The sequence below is a fragment of the Scomber japonicus genome, chromosome 3 (assembly GCF_027409825.1).
Source record: "Scomber japonicus isolate fScoJap1 chromosome 3, fScoJap1.pri, whole genome shotgun sequence".
In the NCBI taxonomy this organism is placed as follows: Eukaryota; Metazoa; Chordata; class Actinopteri; order Scombriformes; family Scombridae; genus Scomber; species Scomber japonicus.
The window spans coordinates 35,545,955-35,566,894 of NC_070580.1; the positions used below are offsets into that span (position 1 = coordinate 35,545,955).

At 37.3% G+C, this 20,940-nt stretch overlaps 3 protein-coding genes across 3 annotated transcripts; all 3 read right to left on the reverse strand.

Moving 5' to 3' along the window:
- Positions 1–2,243: 2,243 nt before the first annotated feature.
- LOC128355915 (odorant receptor 131-2-like) lies at positions 2,244–3,723 on the reverse strand. Its single transcript, XM_053316302.1, has 2 exons — positions 3,574–3,723; positions 2,244–3,011 (listed from the first exon to the last, which is right to left on the reverse strand). The coding sequence occupies exons 1-2, from the start codon at positions 3,721–3,723 to the stop codon at positions 2,244–2,246; spliced, it is 918 nt and encodes a 305-aa protein (XP_053172277.1).
- Positions 3,724–6,466: 2,743 nt separating this feature from the next.
- On the reverse strand, positions 6,467–7,834 carry LOC128355401 (odorant receptor 131-2-like). The gene is made up of 2 exons (XM_053315639.1): positions 7,685–7,834; positions 6,467–7,234 (listed from the first exon to the last, which is right to left on the reverse strand). Exons 1-2 carry the CDS (start codon positions 7,832–7,834, stop codon positions 6,467–6,469), a joined length of 918 nt encoding a protein of 305 aa, XP_053171614.1.
- A 3,398-nt stretch (positions 7,835–11,232) lies between these two features.
- On the reverse strand, positions 11,233–12,616 carry LOC128355913 (odorant receptor 131-2-like). The gene is made up of 2 exons (XM_053316300.1): positions 12,467–12,616; positions 11,233–12,000 (listed from the first exon to the last, which is right to left on the reverse strand). The coding sequence occupies exons 1-2, from the start codon at positions 12,614–12,616 to the stop codon at positions 11,233–11,235; spliced, it is 918 nt and encodes a 305-aa protein (XP_053172275.1).
- Between the last annotated feature and the right edge of the window lie 8,324 nt (positions 12,617–20,940).

Consider the following 20,940-nt stretch of genomic DNA (forward strand, 5'->3'; position numbering starts at 1 on the left):
ATGGATAATTTTCCAAACATCAGAAAGACTTTGACCGAGAAAAAGTAGAGAAACTCTACACATCTGATACTTTTTTAAATATATTGTCAAATTCAAAGAAAAGTAAAATTTACCAGAATGGTGCATTTGTGAAAGAGAGACTGAGAGGACAATTCCACTATATCACAATATCAATATGCATTGTACTAAATTAGCACAAACTTTACATTGAAATTACTTTCCTTACTTTTAAAATGATAATTTTTGTACATTTGAATATTGTGAAACAGAAAAAATCAACATTTTTAAGACCAGCTGTAAAGTAAATCAAAAACACACAAGAATAATAAAAATACATTGTAATCTGAAAATATAATAATAAAAATCTTTAATATTTTAGGGATAATCCTGCATAAAACCAATCAAAGATACGATAAAGAACACACCTCTACCAGAAGCTCACAGTATCAACATAACAAGTAAAAGTCAATATATTACTCTTGTTATTAAACCTGAATGGATTTAAAATTAAATAATTAAAGTTTGATCATAAAGGAAAAACAATGGGTGACCTCATTAGATAATCTACAGTGTAGTTTCACAGTCTCCATCCTTTACAGACATTTATAAAACTGTCAAGATAAGTGAAAATTAATTGCACAGTAACTCTTTAAACATCTTTTTTGTATCATTCAATCTTGTTGAATTAACCTGTTTCAGACCTTTCAAAATCATTTATTTTCAGTTTGGAATACATATCTTATTTTCAGTTTCACCCCAGTGACAAATTATAATGGAGTTTACAATTAAAGTTATCACATCTTGTTCAATAAGTGGTACTTACCTTTGTTTGGATCAGCAGGAAACCAACTACATGGCTCCAGGAAATATCTGACTTTATATGTTGTGTGTTTGGTACAACCTGGAATTCAGAGGTGTGCATTTGCATGTTTTTGTGTTTCATACATGTTAGTAGTAGATGTGTGTGTGTGTGTGTGTGTGTGTGTGCGTGTGGCCACAGGGGTATGCACAGCTATTTTTGTTAGGACATTGCATTAACTCCATTCATTCTGTACAGCCTAACCCAAACCATAACCATAACCATAACCAGTTCATGCCTAACCCTTACCTCAACCTAATTTCAATTCACACTTTACCTCTAACCTTAACCACGACCTCAGAAATGAAGTTTTGCCTCATTATGGCCAGGCTGTGTAGGCCTAAAGGTCCCAACAAGATACCAGAAATGGTCTCCATAAGGTAACACAAATGTGCACAAACATGGGGGAAAAAGTTTTTTAATTGAATTGTAAAGGGCAACATAAAAACTTTGGCAGCTCATTCATAACTCATTCATAAATACCAGTTTAGTCAACAATTAAAATTGTATTTCAACGCACAACAATAACATTAAAAAAATTAAGTACTTTCATATCTCGATATGAGTGTGTTGTAGAATGAAAGGGTTGAGTAAATTCAATATCTGGATTGCATAAGGGTTTGTTTGGGTTTTTTTGCATAGCTTTGACCATTTTAGGGACCTCAGGATTGCTTCTTTCCTTTTACAGAGTGGGAGTGAGTTGCTGTCCAAAGTGAAAGACTTTCAGTATCTCAGGGTCTTATTCATGAGTGAGGTTAACATGAAGTATAAGGTTGATAGGTGGATCAGTGCAGAATCAGCAGTAATATTTGCATTGTATCGGACCGTTGTGATTAAGAAAGAGCTGAGCTAGAAAGTAAACCTCTCAATTTAGCAGTTGTTAAATTAAGAACTCAGACATCCAGTCGTAGCTTGGTATAGAGCTGCTGCTACTTCACCTCAAAAGGAGCCAGCTGAGATGGTTTGGGCACCTGGTTAAGATGTCTCCTTGATGTCTCTCTCTGGAGGCATGTCCAACTGGTAGAAGACCCTAGAGTAGACCCAGAACATGCTGAAAGGGTTACATACAGTATCTCAACTAGCCCGGGAAAACCTTGAGAACCCCCAGGAGGACATGGAGAAAATTGCTGGGGTGAAGGATGTTTATTCCGATGCCACCACAACCCATTTCCATATGCGTGGATGAATGGATGCATCGATGGATGAATGGATGATTTACATAACAGCTGTGTATCTTGCTGAACTTTACATTGCATGAATTCAAAACTGTGTTGGAAAGATGTGAAAAGGAAAAGTTGTATGGACTGAGGGGTGCACTGAATCCTGTCAATGATTAAAGGATTATCTTTCTTTAAATATACAATTATAGTCTAATAATGGTTGCTTATGGTTTGCTGACCCTACACAAGAAGTCATTTTTCAGGTACTTCCTGAAAGTATTGTCTCGTATGCCATAGATGATTGGACTAATGGATCGTGGCAGAATCTGTACTGTAATGTAGATAGCAAAGAGGGAGTCCGCAATATTCTTAGGAAACCATCGCAGCAGAACTACTTTCAACTGAGGGGTTGCATAAGAAGACATACATAGAAGTAGCTGAAACCCATGGAGCATGATAGTGTTCCTGGCTTTCTTTGCGTCTTTGCTGGCTGTCTTTGCAGTAAACAAGATTTTGAAGTAAGTGTAAAATATGGTAATCCAGACTATAACTAAAAACATTGAAAATGTGATATTTCTCTTCTGTATAGTTACAGGATGTGGGAAGACAACTTCCCTGCGGCAAAACACTCGGGAATGAAAGAAGTCCAGTGGCTCTGTGGCTAAGCTGATGAAGAGATCAGTAATACCTGAGACAATGCTGGTCATCCAGATTAAACTAATCAGCATTAAAGTTCTTTTGACAGTACAGATCTGCATGTGATGAAGGGGGAGGCAGATGGCGATATAGCACTCCACCGCCATCCAGGCCAGGTTCAGAGGAGTGTTTTCAGTGGTGAAAATAACAATCAGCATTATGACGCAACATACAGAGACATTTATTTGGTAGAGGGTGTAGCTGACGACAAACAGGGTGATGGTCATGGTCACCATAATAATGTCGTTGACCACCAGGTGAATAAAAAGGATATACCGGGGATTCAGGTAGAATATCTGGATGGTGGAAAGAAAGTACAGAACACAGTTAAAGTTAATTTTTACTTGTCAGCTATTTATTAATGGTGCAGCAAACTTTTCTCCTCCAGCTAAACTCCTAGCCTGGTATCTGTGCCCATTAATGAGTGTTTTTGCTAGATCACTAATCAATCAACCATTCAGAATTTTGTAGGTTGGATTAAGAACGGAGACCTCATCTTCCAGTCACCTGTTAATGGCCTGGCTACATCCATGAAAAATAGTCGAAATATGGCTACAAAAATGACACAAGCATAGATGAGATTGATGCAAGAGGCAAGAACAAAAACATCAAATTCCGCAACTCAGCCCAACAAGAAGTCATGTTATCATGCTGGATGACAAAGTTGAAGGTTCATTCATTCATTCATTTATGTTCACAGTAGGATTTTAGAATGAACAAAACCCAAAACTCAAAACTCAAAGCTAACCCAATCTCCAGATTTAGGAAACACCCTTTGTAAAGCAGTTGGTGACAGAAAAGAGAAAGATTCAGTAAATTCATTATTAGTGGTGACATGTCATTAAAGTAATAACAGACCTGGTGTTTGCGGAAGGTACGAATGAGGCTGGCATTAATGAAGTTGATGGAGATCCCGAGAACCACAACAATCACATTCTTGGTCACAGCTTTGGTGAAGGAGTCTCGATACTGTAAAACAACTGTCACATTGGCAGCTGACACATTCATCTCTTGAAAGTAGAAGTTTAATAAAAGAAAGAGAACGTGGATATTATTCAGTCACATTTATATATTTACAGAAAATACAGTATATACTGTAAGAAATAACCATAGCGTAAACTTTCCAAACATCAGAAAGACTTTTACCAAAAGAAGGTAGAGAAAACTACACATCTGACACTGTTTAGATATATATACAAACCAACTATATCACAATATCAATATGCATTGTAATAAATTAGCACAATGTTTACATTAGTATTGCTTACTTTTAAAATGACAATTATATTATATTTAAATACTAATGAAACAGAAAAAAATCAACATGTCTGAATATTTAGGACCAGCTGAAAAGTAAATTAAAAACATAATAAAAAAAATTATAATAAGAAAATAACTATAATAAACGTAAACATTTGTGGGGATAATCCTGCATAAAGCCAGTCATCTACCTGATAAAGAAGAACTTAACCAGAAGATCAGAGCATAGACTTCACAAGTTAAATCAATATTCGTCTTGTTATTTAAACATAAATGTATTCAAAATGAGACAATTGATGTTTGATAATGAAGGAACAACAAAAGGTGACCTCATTGGATAATCTTCAGTATGTATCCTTTCCAAAAATCTTTCAAGATATATAAAAAATGAATTACACAGTAGCTCTTTAAACACCTTTTTTGGTATCGGTCACTTTTATTGAATTAACCTATGTCATATCTTTCAAATTATTCAATTTTCAGTTTGAAACAAATCTCCTTCATATTTCAGTGAACAGTTTCACCCCAGTGACACAATCTAAATGGAATCAGAACACAATTATAAACTATTGTGTATTGTCCAGTAAGTTGTACTTACCTGCGTTTAGAGCAGCAGGACACGAACTACATGCCTCCAGGAAATATCTGACTTTATATGTGTTTGGTACAACCTGGGATTCATAGGGGTGCATTTGCATGTTTAGTTTTAGTGTTGGTATTGTGTGTGTGTGTGTGTGTGTGTGTGTGTGTGGCCACAAAGGTATGCACAGTTATTCTTGTTAGGACATTGCATTAACTCCATTCATTTTGTACAGCCAAACCCAAATCCTAACCATAACCAGTTCATGCCTAGCCCTAACCTTAAGCTATCCTCAATTCACACCTTACCCCTAAACTTAAAGACTGTGTAAAGTGAATTCAGACATTTTCTTCTAAACACATTAAATAGGTCATGAATGTATTTCTAAAAAAGGTGTAAAAAGCATTTCAACCATTTAGATTTGAATTGTGGAGCTAGGCTTCACAAACTGTGTTTCAAGATTTCTGTGTTCAGGATTTAGTGGTGATTAGCATAAACCCGCCGCTGCTGCTGTAGAGGTATAAATACATTCAGCGCACACTACTACTACTACAGTCTACAGTTAGCCAGTTAGCTGAGTTAGCCACCGAGTTAGCTGCCTAGCTAGCAGCTGAGTTAGCAGCTGAAAGCTCTCAGACTTCGCATCTGTGTTTCGGGTAGAGGTGGTGACTTTGATTGACAGGTGACACTTGGTAGGGGGCGGGGCTTCAGCGTTTGGCAGCAGAGAAAGAGGCTGATTTTTACGCAACTTTTAAGCCTAATTTCATATATTTGGCGATTTTTTTTTAATCATTCAAATTTGGCAGGGTGGTGACCAACACACTTTTCTGTGGTATGTCAAACTCAGAATACATATTTATTCTTACTATACATGGACTTTAACCACGACCTCAGAAATGAAGTTTTGACACATTATGGCCAGGCTTTGTAGGACGACAGGTCCCAACAAGATACCAGAAATGGTCTCTATAAGGTAACAAAAATGTGCACAAACATGGGGGGCAAAGTTTTTTAATTAAATTGTAAAGGGCAATATACAAATTTGAATGAATTCATTCATGAATACCAGTTTAGTCAACAATTAAAATTGTATTTCAACACACAACAATAACATTTGAAAAATTAAGTACTTTCATATCTCGATATGAGTGTGTTGTAGAATGAAAGGGTTGAGTATTGTTTGAATTTTTCTGACACTGGTCAAAATTCAATATCTGGATTAGGTTAGGGTTTTTTTTTTACATAGCTTTTATCATTTTGGGGACTTCAGGATTGCTTCTTTCCTTTTACAGAGTGGGAATGAGTTGCCCAAGTGAAGGACTTGAAGTATCTCAGGGTCTTATTCACAAGTGAAGTTAACATGAAGTATAAGGTTGATAGGTGGATCAGTGCAGAATCAGCAGTAATGTTTGCATTGTATCGGACCGTTGTGATTAAGAAAGAGCTGAGCTAGAAATTAAACCTCTCAATTTACCAGTTGTTAAATTAGGAACTCAGACATTTGGGCACCTGGTTAAGATGTCTCCTTGATGTCTCTCTCTGGAGGCATGTCCAACTGGTAGAAGACCCTGGAGCAGACCCAGAACATGCTGAAAGGGTTACATACAGTATCTCATCTAGCCTGGGAAAACTTTGAGAACCCCCGGGAGGACATGGAGAAAATTGCTGGGGTGAAGGATGTTTATTCTGATGCCACCACGGCCCATTTCCATACATGTGGATGAATGGATGAACGGATGATTTACATAACAGCTGTGTATCTTGCTGAACTTTACATTGCATGAATTCAAGATTCTGTAGAAAAAGATGTGAAAAGGAAAAGTTGTATGGACTGAGGGGTGCACTGAATCCTGTCAATGATTAAAGGATTATCTTTCTTTAAAGATACAATTATAGATTAAGAATGATTGCTTATGCTTTGCTGATTTTACACAGCAGTTCATTTTTCAGGTACTTCCTGAAAGTATTGTCTCGAAAGCCATAGATGATTGGACTAATGGATCGTGGCAGAATCTGAACTGTAATGTAGATAGCAAAGAGGGAGTCTGCAATATTCTTAGGAAACCATCTCAGCAGAGCATCTTTCAACGGAGGGGTTGCATATGAAGACATACACAGAAGTAGCTGAAACCCATGGAGCATGATAGTGTTCCTGGCTTTCTTTGCGTCTTTGCTGGCTGTCTTTGCAGTAAACAAGATCTTGAAGTAAGTGTAAAATATGGTTAACCAGACTATAACTAAAAACAGTGAATATGTGATATCTCTCTTCTCAATAATTAGAGGTTGTGGGAAGACAAGTTCCCTGCGGCAAAACACTCGGGAATGAAAGAAGTCCAGCGGCTCTGTGGCTAAGGTGATGAAGAGATCAGGAAGAACAGAAAAGATGCTGGTCATCCAGATTAAACCAATCAGCATTAAAGTTCTCTTCACAGTACAGATCTGCACGTGGCGAAGGGGGAGGCAGATGGCGATGTAGCATTCCACCGCCATGCAGGCCAGGTTCAGAGGAGTGTTTTCAGTGGTGAAAAGAGCAATCAGGATGAAGATGCAGCAGATGGAGACATTTAATTTGTAGATGGTGTAGCTGATGACAAACAGGGTGATGGTCATGGTCACCATAATAATGTCGTTGACCACCAGGTGAATAAAAAGGATATACCGGGGATTCAGGTAGAATATCTGGATGGTGGAAAGAAAGTACAGAACACAGTTAAAGTTAAATGGGTGACCTCTCAGTATCTGCCTTCTGTCATTTTCACTTTCACTTATCAACCACTTATTAATGGTGCAGCAAACTTTTCTCCTCCAGCTAAACTCCTAGCCTGGTATCTGAGCCCATTAATGGGTGTTTTTGCTGAATCATGAATCAATCAACCATTCAGAACTTTGTAGTTTGGATTAAGAACGGAGACCTCATCTTCCAGTCACCTGTTAATGGCCTGGCTACATCCATGAAAAATAGTTGAAATATGGCCACAACAATGACACAAGCATAGATGAGATTGATGCAAGAGGCAAGAACAAAAACATCAAATTCCCCAACTCAGCCCAACAAGAAGTCATGTTATCATGCTGGATGACAAAGTTCATTCATTCATTCATATTATGTTATGTTAAGTAATAACAGACCTGGTGTTTACGGAAGGTGTGAATGAGGCTGGCATTAATGAAGTTGATGGAGATCCCGAGAAACACAACGATCACATTCTTGGTCACAGCTTTAGTGAAGGTGTCTCGATACTGTAAAACAACTGTCACATTGGCAGCTGACACATTCATCTCTTGAAAGTAGAAGTTTAATAAAAGAAAGAGAACATGGATATTATTCAGTTACATTTAAATATTTACAGAAAATACAGTATATACTGTAAGAAATAACCATAGCGTAAATACAAGGCAACTTTCCAAACATCAGAAAGACTTTTACCAAAAGAAGGTAGAGAAAACTACACATCTGACACTGTTTAGATATATATACAAACCAACTATATCACAATATCAATATGCATTGTAATAAATTAGCACAATTTTTACATTAGTATTGCTTACTTTTAAAATGACAATTATATTATATTTAAATACTAATGAAACAGAAAAAAATCAACATGGCTGAATATTTAGGACCAGCTGAAAAGTAAATTAAAAACATAATAAAAAAAATTATAATAAGAAAATAATTATAATAAACGTAAACATTTGTGGGGATAATCCTGCATAAACCCAGTCAGCAACCTGATAAAGAAGAACTTAACCAGAAGATCAGAGCATAGACTTCACAAGTTAAATCAATATTCGTCTTGTTATTTAAACATAAATGTATTCAAAATGAAACAATTGATGTTTGATAATGAAGGAACAACAAAAGGTGACCTTATTGGATAATCTTCAGTATGTATCCTTTCCAAAAATCTTTCAAGATATATAAAAAATGAATTACACAGTAGCTCTTTAAACACCGTTTTTGGTATCTGTCACTTTAATTGAATTAACCTATGTCATATCTTTCAAATTATTCATTTTTCAGTTTGAAACAAATCTCCTTCATATTTCAGTGAACAGTTTCACCCCAGTGTCAAAATCTAAATGGAATCAGAACACAATTATAAACTATTGTGTATTGTCCAGTAAGTTGTACTTACCTGCGTTTAGAGCAGCAGGACACGAACTACATGGCTCCAGGAAATATCTGACTTTATATGTGTTTGGTACAACCTGGGATTCATAGGGGTGCATTTGCATGTTTAGTTTTAGTGTTGGTATTGTGTGTGTGTGTGTGTGTGTGTGTGTGTGGCCACAAAGGTATGCACAGTTATTCTTGTTAGGACATTGCATTAACTCCATTCATTTTGTACAGCCAAACCCAAATCCTAACCATAACCAGTTCATGCCTAGCCCTAACCTTAAGCTATCCTCAATTCACACCTTACCCCTAAACTTAAAGACTGTGTAAAGTGAATTCAGACATTTTCTTCTAAACACATTAAATAGGTCATGAATGTATTTAAAAAAAAGGTGTAAAAAGCATTTCGACCATTTAGATTTGAATTGTGGAGCTAGGCTTCACAAACTGTGTTTCAAGATTTCTGTGTTCAGGATTTAGTGGTGATTAGCATAAACCTGCCCCTGCTGCTGTAGAGGTATAAATACATTCAGCACACACTACTACTACTACAGTCTACAGTTAGCCAGTTAGCTGAGTTAGCCACCAAGTTAGCCGCCGAGCTAGCAGCTGAGTTAGCAGCTGAAAGCTCTCAGACTTCGCATCTGTGTTTCGGGTAGAGGTGGTGACTTTGATTGACAGGTGACACTTGGTAGGGGGCGGGGTTTCAGCGAACTCTAAGGCCACACCCACAGTGTTTGGCAGCAGAGAAAGAGGCTGATTTTTACCAGGCGGGGAGTTCCGATCCTCTGAAAAGAAGCCAATGCGGAAGTAACTTAGAGCTGCATTCTATCAAAAGGCCACCAGGGGGCGACCGTCTCTATACAAGTCAATGGAGAATTCACCAATTTCTCACTTGATTTCTAACCTCAGTAAACGTTTTCAAAATGTGTTTATGGTCTCAATCGCTAGTTTAAAGCCTTCTTCAATGCAGTATGATGTTCATTTGTGACATTTTGGCCTCCCTGATTTTATATTTGACGATAAAGCAGGGTATGCATTAGGGCGTGGCTACGTCCTGATTGACAGGTTGATTGACCAATGTCCTTGAGATCCAGCCCTCGCAACCAATCGCAGCCTCCCTGCTCCGCCGTTGGTCCCGCCCATACGTCCGTCCATGACTCCGCCTCATGCCCATATAAGTAGAATCCATGTTCTTTTTTTCCCAGCATGCACCTGAAATTTTCAAGATGGCGCTGCCTAGATTCTATACTATTGGCTTCTGACGTCACGGATGTTACGTCCATTTCTTTTATACAGTCTATGATTTTTACCCAACTTTGAAGCCTAAATTCATATATTTGGCGATTTTTTTAATCATTCAAATTTGGCAGGGTGGTTAACAACACACTTTTTTTGTGGTATGTCAAACTCAGAACACATATTTATTCTTACTTTACATGGACTTTAACCACAACCTCAGAAATGAAGTTTTGAGACATTATGGCCAGGCTTTGTAGGACGACAGGTCCCAACAAGATACCAGAAATGGTCTCCATAAGGTAACAAAAATGTGCACAAACATGATGGGCAAAGTTTTTTAATTGAATTGTAAAGGGCAATATACAAATTTGAATGAATTCATTCATAACTCATTCATAAATACCAGTTTAGTCAACAATTAAAATTGTATTTCAACACACAACAATAACATTTGAAAAATTAAGTACTTTCATATCTCGATTTGAATGTGTTGTAGAATGAAAGGGTTGAGTATTGTTTGAATTTTTCTGACACTGGTCAAAATTCAATATCTGGATTAGGTTAGGGTTTTTTTTTTACATAGCTTTTATGATTTTGGGGACTTCAGGATTTCTTCTTTCCTTTTACAGAGTGGGAATGAGTTGCCCAAGTGAAGGACTTGAAGTATCTCAGGGTCTTATTCACAAGTGAAGTTAACATGAAGTATAAGGTTTATAGGTGGATCATTGCAGAATCAGCAGAAATGTTTGCATTGTATCGGACTGTTGTAATTAAGAAAGAGCTGAGCTAGAAATTAAACCTCTCAATTTATCAGTTGTTAAATTAGGAACTCAGACATTCAGGCGTAGCTTGGTGTGGAGCTGCTGCTACTTCACATCTAAAGGAGCCAGCTGAGATGGTTTGGGCACATGGTTAAGATGTCTCCTTGATGTGTCTCTCTGGAGGCATGTCCAACTGGTAGAAGACCCTGGAGCAGACCCAGAACATGCTGAAAAGGTTACATATCTCTACTAGCATAGAAACACTCTGGTAACCCCCGGGAGGACATGGAAAAATTGCTGGGGTGAAGGATGTTTATACTGATGACACCACAACCCATTTCCATATATGTGGATGAATGGATGCATCAATGGATGAACGGATGATTTACATAACAGCTGTGTATCTTGCTGAACTTTACATTGCATGAATTCAAGACTCTGTTGGAAAGATGCGAAAAGGAAAAGTTGTATGGACTGAGGGGTGCACTGAATCCTGTCAATGATTAAAGGTTTATCTTTCTTTAAAGATGCAATTGTAGTCTAATAATGGTTGCTTATGGTTTACTGATTTTACACAAAAGTTCATTTTTCAGGTACTTCCTGAAAGTATTGTCTCGTAAGCCATAGATGATTGGACTAATGGATCGTGGCAGAATCTGAACTGTAATGTAGATAGCAAAGAGGGAGTCTGCATAATTCTTAGGAAACCATCGCAGCAGAGCATCTTTCAATGGAGGAGTTGCATATGTAGACATACACAGAAGTAACTGAAACCCATGGAGGATGATAGTGTTCCTGGCTTTCTTTGCATCTTTGCTGGCTGTCTTTGCAGTAAACAGGATCTTGAAGTAAGTGTAAAATATGGTAATCCAGACTATAACTAAAAACAGTGAATATGTGATATCCCTCTTCTCAATAATTAGAGGATGTGGGAAGACAACTCCCCTGCGGCAAAACACTCGGGAATGAAAGAAGTCCAGCGGCTCTGTGGCTAAGGTGATGAAGAGATCAGTAATACCTGAGACAATGCTGGTCATCCAGATTAAACCAATCAGCATTAAAGTTCTTTTGACAGTACAGATCTGCATGTGGTGAAGGGGGAGACAGATGGCGATGTAGCATTCCACCGCCATGCAGGCCAGGTTCAGAGGAGTGTTTTCAGTGGTGAAAATAACAATCAGCATTATGACGCAACATACAGAGACATTTATTTGGTAGAGGGTGTAGCTGACGACAAACAGGGTGATGGTCACGGTCACCATAATAATGTCGTTGACCACCAGGTGAATAAAAAGGATATACCGGGGATTCAGGTAGAATATCTGGATGGTGGAAAGAAAGTACAGAACACAGTTAAAGTTAAATGGGTGACCTCTCAGTATCTGCCTTCTGTCATTTTCACTTTCACTTGTCAACCACTTATTAATGGTGCAGCAAACTTTTCTCCTCCAGCTAAACTCCTAGCCTGGTATCTGAGCCCATTAATGAGTGTTTTTGCTAGATCACTAATCAATCAACCATTCAGAATTTTGTAGGTTGGATTAAGAACAGAGACCTCATCTTCCAGTCACCTGTTAATGGCCTGGCTACATCCATGAAAAATAGTTGAAATATGGCCACAAAAATGACACAAGCATGGATGAGATTGATGCAAGAGGCAAGGACAAAAACATCAAATTCCCCAACTCAGCCCAACAAGAAGTCATGTTATCATGCTGAATGACAAAGTTGAAAGTTCATTCATTCATTCATTCATTCATATTTATGTTATGTTAAGTAATAACAGACCTGGTGTTTACGGAAGGTGTGAATGAGGCTGGCATTAATGAAGTTGATGGAGATCCCGATAACCACAACAATCACATTCTTGGTTACAGCTTTAGTGAAGGAGTCTCGATACTGTAAAACAACTGTCACATTGGCAGCTGACACATTCATCTCTTGAAAGTAGAAGTTTAATAAAAGAAAGAAAACATGGATATTATTCAGTCACATTTAAATATTTACAGAAAATACAGTATATACTGCAAGAAATAACCATAGCGTAAATATAAGGCAACTTTCCAAACATCAGAAAGACTTTTACCAAAAGAAGGCAGAGAAAACTACACATCTGACACTGTTTAGATATATATACAAACCCACTATATCACAATATCAATATGCATTGTAATAAATTAGCACAATTTTTACATTAGTATTGCTTACTTTTAAAATGACAATTATATTATATTTAAATACTAATGAAATAGAAAAAAATCAACATGTCTGAATATTTAAGACCAGCTGAAAAGTAAATCAAAAACATAGTAAGAATAAAAAATAAATTATAATAAGAAAATAATTATAACAATAAAAAACGTAAACATTTGTGGGGATAATCCTGCATAAAGCCAGTCATCCACCTGATAAAGAAGAACTTAACCAGAAGATCAGAGCATAGACTTCACAAGTTAAATCAATATTCGTCTTGTGATTTAAACATAAATGTATTCAAAATGAAACAATTGATGTTTGATAATGAAGGAACAACAAAAGGTGACCTTATTGGATAATCTTCAGTATGTATCCTTTCCAAAAATCTTTCAAGATATATAAAAAAATGAATTACACAGTAGCTCTTTAAACACCTTTTTTGGTATCGGTCACTTTTATTGAATTAACTTATGTCATATCTTTCAAATTATTCATTTTTCAGTTTGAAACAAATCTCCTTCATATTTCAGTGAACAGTTTCACCCCAGTGTCAAAATCTAAATGGAATCAGAACACAATTATAAACTATTGTGTATTGTCCAGTAAGTTGTACTTACCTGCGTTTAGAGCAGCAGGACACGAACTACATGCCTCCAGGAAATATCTGACTTTATATGTGTTTGGTACAACCTGGGATTCATAGGGGTGCATTTGCATGTTTAGTTTTAGTGTTGGTATTAGGTGTGTGTGTGTGTGTGTGTGTGTGTGTGTGTGTGTGTGTGTGTGTGTGTGTGTCCATACAGGTTTGCACAGCTATTCTTGTTAGGACATTGCATTAACTCCATTCATTTTGTACAGCCAAACCCAAACCCTAACCATAACCAATTCATGCCTAGCCCTAACCTTAAGCTATCCTCAATTCACACCTTACCCCTAAACTTAAAGACTGTGTAAATTGAATTCAGACATTTTCTTCTAAACACATTAAATAGGTCATAAATGTATTTCTAAAAACGGTGTAAAAAGCATTTCGGCCATTTAAATTTGAATTGTGGAGCTAGGCTTCACAAACTGTGTTTCAAGATTTCTGTGTTCAGGATTTAGTGGTGATTAGCATAAACCTGCCCCTGCTGCTGTAGAGGTATAAATACATTCAGCACACACTACTACTACTACAGTCTACAGTTAGCCAGTTAGCTGAGTTAGTGTTAGTATGTATTTTCTCTTAACATACCCCACTCAGCAGGGCACCATAAAGTCTGAATAAACATGTCAAAGAATGATTGATATAGTCCAAAATAACTTAAGGTGCCTCACAAAGGATATCACATTCTGCTCAAACTGCATACTGAAGATATTTGACCCTCTCTGTGACAGTATAAGACCCCTGTGTTCTGGAGTGAATCTTTGTCAGTGTCTCAGGCATGTAGACGTGAACCGAGCTCGTAATTAAAACATGTATTAAGACAGAACTTCTGACTTGATTCATCTTTGCCGTCTATCTACACAGTTTCCGAATAACAATGGCGTCACGAACAGGATATGTGCCAAGGTAAGCAAATTAACTATACATCTTGATGCATAGATTTTCTGCTTACTCTTATGGTGCACAAGAAAGAACCTGGAAAGGGTGAACTGTGTATGATTTTACAATTGACCTCTATATGGATTGATGAACTTGATTTAAAGTTCAAATAATTTGGCATTCTGTAACTGCTGTGTTTTAAAAGTTGCCACACACTATATGAGCATGCTCACTTGGTAGGCAGACAGTAGTAGTTGGTGTACTGAAGTGATTGATGTAGTTGGTTATGTTGTAAGTAATATATGTCTGAAATATATGTCTGAAATAATGAAAAGGCCTAATTGTACGCTACGGGCGGGACAATGATAAAAAAGCGGTTGGAAGAACGCGCTATATATGTCTGAAAAAGTACTTTGCAGGCAAAGGGACTTAAAACGCTCACTATTGAGAGTGAGGCGTAAAACACTGTTACGCTGGGAAGAACCCAGGTAAGCAGGTGTTATATATGTTGTATTGAAAAGTACTTTGCAGGCAAAGGGACTTAAAACGCTCACCATTGAGAGTGAGGCGTAAAACACTGTTACGCTGGGAAGAACCCAGGTAAGCAGGTGTTGTCTAGTGTATGTTGTGTCTTGAAAAAGTACTTTGGAGACAAAGGGACTTTAAAAACGCTCACTATTGAGGGTGAGGCGTGAACACTGCTATTCTTGGAAGGACCGATCGCTCAGACGGCACCGATCCTCGATAAGCAGGGGTTAGTCAATTGTTTTGTGTTATTTGTGAAATAGACACTGTCTCTCAAAAACGGACTGACCGCTCAGACGGCCCCGATTTTTGGTGACAGGTGTTGACATGTTGTGAGAAAGATAGAATGGTTGTCTAGTGGTAATTAATAGAATAACTATTATTGATTATATAAACAAAGGCAAGTGTAAGTCTCGATCGATCGAGCAGCATTTGAAACACAGCAGAATAAAATACAATCCATAAAAAAAAAAAAAAAAAAAAAAAAAATTAAACGGCACAATTCTATAAATAATTCTTGCTTAATACATGGATGCATGTGTATTTATGTTGTAAGTATATAACATTTAACAATGGGGAAGAAATGCAGTAAAACCTCACAATGTGAATCTACATATATAAAAAAAATAGGTCAGAGAATGACTTACCAAAAAAAGAGCGAAAGGCTATGAAAAAATTGCTAAAGACAAATCCGCATTTGAAAAATATTCCTATCAAGACACTTGAGCAAATGACACCTAGAGAGTGGATGCAAACCAAACTAGGATTTTATTATGTTGAACCATTTCTAACAGATATCTCTGAATGGACAGATGATCGATACCCTAGAGATGGTAGTTTTGATAAATCCAAGTTGGATATAATAAGGGGGCATTTACTTGACAACACGGCAGTCCCGAGTCCAAAGTGGGATAAGGATTACATGGTTGATGTATTCAAAGCTTGGGAATTGATGAGTAAACAATGGCCTGAAAATATTCAGAAAGCTAAGAAACGGAAACCCAAGACATTGACCTTTATGACTCAAGACTCAGAGAAATCTGATCCAACACACCCTGTTGTCAATCATACCGTCCCGATATATCCAAATCTTCAAAACTTCATGCAACCTCCTGCATATGAATCAGATGATGATTATGACCTGATATTTGCCTGGTCAGGCACATCACATACAAAGACAAAATCTAGTAAAGACAGTACTAAAGTTATTCCCACAATCATCTTTCCTGTTGTCAATAACCTTACTACGCAAATCAAGACTTGGCAAACACAGTGCATTGATGAATGGCTAAACAATTGCTAGAGAGCTTTTGAATCTATGAAAAGAAAGTATGCATCAGATAAATACCAACTTTTTGATGAACAAATAAAATATGTCAAGGAATGCATGGCAAAAGAATTCAGAAGAATAATGACTGTGATAAAAAAGGGACATGATATTGGATTGAATGATGTGTCCAAAGACTTGCTTGATTGCTTTCATTCAGTAATAAAACGTTATCAAGAAGAAACAGACTTAAAATTGGATTTTAGTAAACCAATAGATAATAAACACATACAAGCTATAATCTCAAGAATATCTGAAAAAGATGCAAAACTGGTATATGAAATGATTAACTACTTTAAGAGCAAACAGACACAAAAGGATCAAAGTGACTATTCAAAGGAAGATGAAGTGAAAGTGATAACACCATTGGTGACTTTTGATGATAGAGTACTAGACAAACCATTAACTCTTGTTGAAATATCACGTATTACACAAGATGCTCCTTCACCATTGAATAATCCACACGGGTTTATAAACTGGTGGAGAACTGCTTTGATGCATAGTTCATTGTCCGGTAAAGATGTACGTTATATTCTAACCCCCTTAATGCCTAATATCAAAATTGAAACATTAATGACCGAATGTTTGACCCTAGGCTTTGACTATGACGGACCAATAGATGGAGAAACGCAACTGGAAAACAAATATCCATGGTTAAAGAGACAACATCGAGAAGAGCATTTATTAGAACTGACTGCATTTTTAAAGAAAAATGCAGCACATGATAGAGATGTATCTCAAGTTCTAAACTGTAAACGTAAACCAAATGAACCTATGTATGAATATGCATCCAGATTTCAGAGATGTTGGAAGGAGCAAGCTAAATTGGAAATGAAAGAAAAAGAAGATCCATTTTTCATATCAATGTTCTTGAACGGATTAGATCAGACTGCTGCCTACACTCTGAAATTATCCACACCAGACATTTATTCACTTAGCCCGAGTGAGTTGTTAAAGAAAATAAGAGAATTAGATGCTGTGGGATTATTTACAACTGTAAAACCTAAGATACAGGGATCACAAATGCTTTCAGAATCCGATGAAAATAACACTGTGCTTTTCCAACAGATTCCACCGAGAGGAAGGGGGGGAAATCCGATATATGGAGGCCCAGGTCAAATGGGGCCCTCCACACCCAAAATAGGTTTTAACTACTCTTTTCAAAGAGGCAGAGGTTTTAACAGGGGAAGAAGAAATCGCAGACCCATGACAGACACCAACACATGTCATTATTGTTTGAAAACAGGTCATTGGGCCAGAGATTGTAGAATTAAGAGACAGGATGAATATCAAGTGACGGGAGAATCTCAAACACAACCCTATACTCCTGTCCAGCATAGAGCTTCGTTTTCCCCGCAGGTTAACACCAACTTTCAGCCACAACAACAGGTTACATCAAGTAATCATCAACAACATCAGGTATCCTCTGAAAATAGACCAGTACATTTATTATGGAATAAATAGGACAACCGACAGGGGGACACGGATGGTAACTTTAAACTCATAATCAATGCTCCGCAATTTCATATTTCTAATAAACCATCAGAAATACCACAATTAAGTTTACAAATATCAAGAAAAAGAATTCCATTCTTAGTGGACACAGGAGCAACTATTTCTTGTCTGAGACAAAAGGATTTAAAATGTCCTTTGAGTAAAGAATCCGTCCAGTCTGTTGGTATCAGTGGTGTCCCACAAACTGAATTTTTATCTAAGCCATTACAAGTAGATCTAGATGAAATAAAACTGCAACATTCATTTGTGGTGAGTGCAACAACTCCCATGTCCTTAATGGGACGGGATTTGTTAAGCAAATTAAATGCAACCATTTCATGCTCACCCAATGGCATTGAAGTTCTTATTCCTGCAAATAAAATGTACCAACTATTTTCTCATAAGTTAGAAATATCTTATAAGGCTGCCTCCACTTTGACAAATGTTGACTTTTTATCCAAACTATTTACAATGGAAGGACTTAAGAAACTGGCCTTATGTCAAGCCGCTGTTGCTGCCAAAATTTTAAACATGAAACCAGTTGATCCACCATTTTCAGATAAAAAAGTTGAACAAAGTGAAATGCAAGAAATCCCACAATGCATTTACGTATCACCACATGGACTCTTGCTATTATGGAAAAATACTTCTGAAAATGTTGAACTCTTTGTGTGTGCTGTACGCACAGATTTTACTGATATTGATCTTTTAAAGGAATCGTGTAAAGTTCACCTTAATAAAACCCCAGATAATGAGGATCAAAACAAAAACTACATCATCTGGTCGTATGGAGTTGAACCATCACATTTTTTTATTAAGATTTTACAAAATAGTAGTAAACCACATCTTCACATCAAAGATGTCACTGAGATTTCATTAAAACCACCTTCAATATTAGCTTCAGTTCCCGCAGACTTATGGGCACTACATGCCAATCATGTGGGTTTATTGAATGTGGCGCCTTATCAAGCCAAAGTTAATCCTAATAAGTATCCGGTATACGTAAAACAATATCCATTGTCAAAGGAAAAAGAAGAGGGAATTAAACCAGTCATTGAGAGTTTATTACAACAAGGTGTAATTGTTAAAAGACAATCACAAAATAACACTCCTATAAATCCAATCTTAAAGCCTGGAACAAATAAATATCGATTTACACAAGACTTAAGAAAGGTTAATGAAGCAGTATATCCTATAGCTCCAATTGTACCTGATACGAATTCCATTCTAGCAGCACTGCCGGCAAACTCAAAATATTATACAGTAGTGGACCTTTGTTCGGCATATTTCTCAATTCCAGTACATGAAAATACACAGGATTTGTTTGCCTTTACCTACAAAAATGAACAATATGTTTGGCGCAGATTACCAATGGGCTTTGTTGATTCTGCCGCTGTGTATTCTGCTGCAGTTAATATGCACCTGGCTCAATTAACCTTACCCGGCCCGTCTACGCTATTACAGTATGTTGACGACATCCTAGTGGCCTCACCGACAGAGTCTGATTGTGTTCAAGACTCTCTTGCTCTCCTCACACACCTTGCTATGGGCGGACATAGAGCATCCCTTGCTAAGCTCCAATTCTGTCAACCAGATGTCAACTACTTGGGATAAGTACTAAGAAACGGATGCCGGTACCTCTCACCGGAAAGAGTGAAAGCCATCCAGGACATTAAAAGACCTCAGATAAAAACAGAACTTTTATCCTTTCTGGGTCTTGTAAATTATTGTCGAGCCTGGCTTGCAGAATATGCAACGTATGACTCCATCTTGCGGAAGGCAACAATCAAAGGCTCTTCGGACAATGTTCAGTGGTCTGATGAAATGAAGCAAGCCTTCCGTCACATCAAATACCTCCTCTGTACCGCTCCAGCTCTGGGCTTGCCTGACTACAAACTGCCGTTTCATCTGTATATCGCAGAAAATGGACTTGTTGCCTCTGCTGTTTTGGCTCAGACGCATGGTGACAGGTTAGGACCGGTGGCATATTACTCGAAAACTTTACCTTTAATTGTTCAAGGAATGGTCCCATGTTTGAGAGCTGTCGCTGCAGCTGCTATAATGGTAGAAAAATCACAAACCATAGTTTTAGGACATCCATTAACGCTTCATACAACACATGCGGTTAACATCATTCTTCTCAATATAACCACCCAACATATGACTAGTCAACGGCGTAGTAATTACGAACATATTTTAACAGGAACCCAAAACCTCACTTTATCCACAACTACCCATACAAATCCAGCTATACATTAAAAAACATTGCTGCATGGTAAAGACCAAGAAAATGAGGATTATACTCATGACTGTATGGAATTAATTAATTCTACTTCAAGCATAAGAGCCGATTTGCAACAAACGCCCTTAGAAAATTGTGACTTTATCTTATATTGTGATGGATCCTCTATGCGCCCCGACGATAAGACCACCTTATCAGGTTATGCTATTGTAAATGATAACGATCAATGTGTAGAGGCATACAGGTTACCAGTATCATCAGCACAAGCTGCAGAACTAATAGCCTTGACAAGAGCATGTTTAATCGCAGAAAATAAAGCTGTCACTATTTATACGGACTCAAAATATGCTTTTTCAGTGGCACATGATTTTAGCAAAATATGGGAAAATCGTGGTTTTGTCACAACTGCAGGAAAACCAATTCAACATGCCGAGTTAGTCAAAGAATTATTGTCAGCCTTGATGTTACCAGCCCAAATTGCTATAGTAAAATGCGCAGGACATTCAAAAGCAGATTCAGATGTAGCAAAAGGTAATAATTTGGCTGATAAATATGCTAAGGATGCAGCTATAAATGCTCCCTTCCCTCCTTGGCTAAATACTGTTGTGATTGCTGCACAGATTTCGGATCCACCTTTTACCATTAACGATCTGATTACCTTTCAGAAACAAGCCCTAGATGCTGAAGTAAGATTGTGGAAGAAAAAAGGATGTCACCAAGACATTGACAATCTATGGAAATTTAGAGATAATCGTATAGTTTTACCCAAACTAGCATATGATTCTCTTATTTCCTATGTACATGGTGTAACGCATGTTAATTACAAGGCAGTAACAGACTACATCTCTAAATTGTTTTTTACAATAGGACTGGAAGAACATGTTAGAAGATTTATTCAAAGATGCTTGATCTGTGCCCGATGTAATCCACATGTAAATCGACCAAAACATGAC

What these genes read in the sequence shown, in the direction of transcription:
- LOC128355401 (XM_053315639.1), bottom strand. Translation starts at nt 7,834, where the DNA reads ATGAATGTGTCAGCTGCCAATGTGACAGTTGTTTTACAGTATCGAGAC. An exon ending in ACACCTTCCGTAAACACCAG is followed by an intron (nt 7,235 to 7,684) that starts GTCTGTTATTAC and finishes TCCACCATCCAG; the next exon opens with ATATTCTACCTGAATCCCCG.
- LOC128355915 (XM_053316302.1), bottom strand. Translation starts at nt 3,723, where the DNA reads ATGAATGTGTCAGCTGCCAATGTGACAGTTGTTTTACAGTATCGAGAC. An exon ending in GTACCTTCCGCAAACACCAG is followed by an intron (nt 3,012 to 3,573) that starts GTCTGTTATTAC and finishes TCCACCATCCAG; the next exon opens with ATATTCTACCTGAATCCCCG.
- LOC128355913 (XM_053316300.1), bottom strand. Translation starts at nt 12,616, where the DNA reads ATGAATGTGTCAGCTGCCAATGTGACAGTTGTTTTACAGTATCGAGAC. An exon ending in ACACCTTCCGTAAACACCAG is followed by an intron (nt 12,001 to 12,466) that starts GTCTGTTATTAC and finishes TCCACCATCCAG; the next exon opens with ATATTCTACCTGAATCCCCG.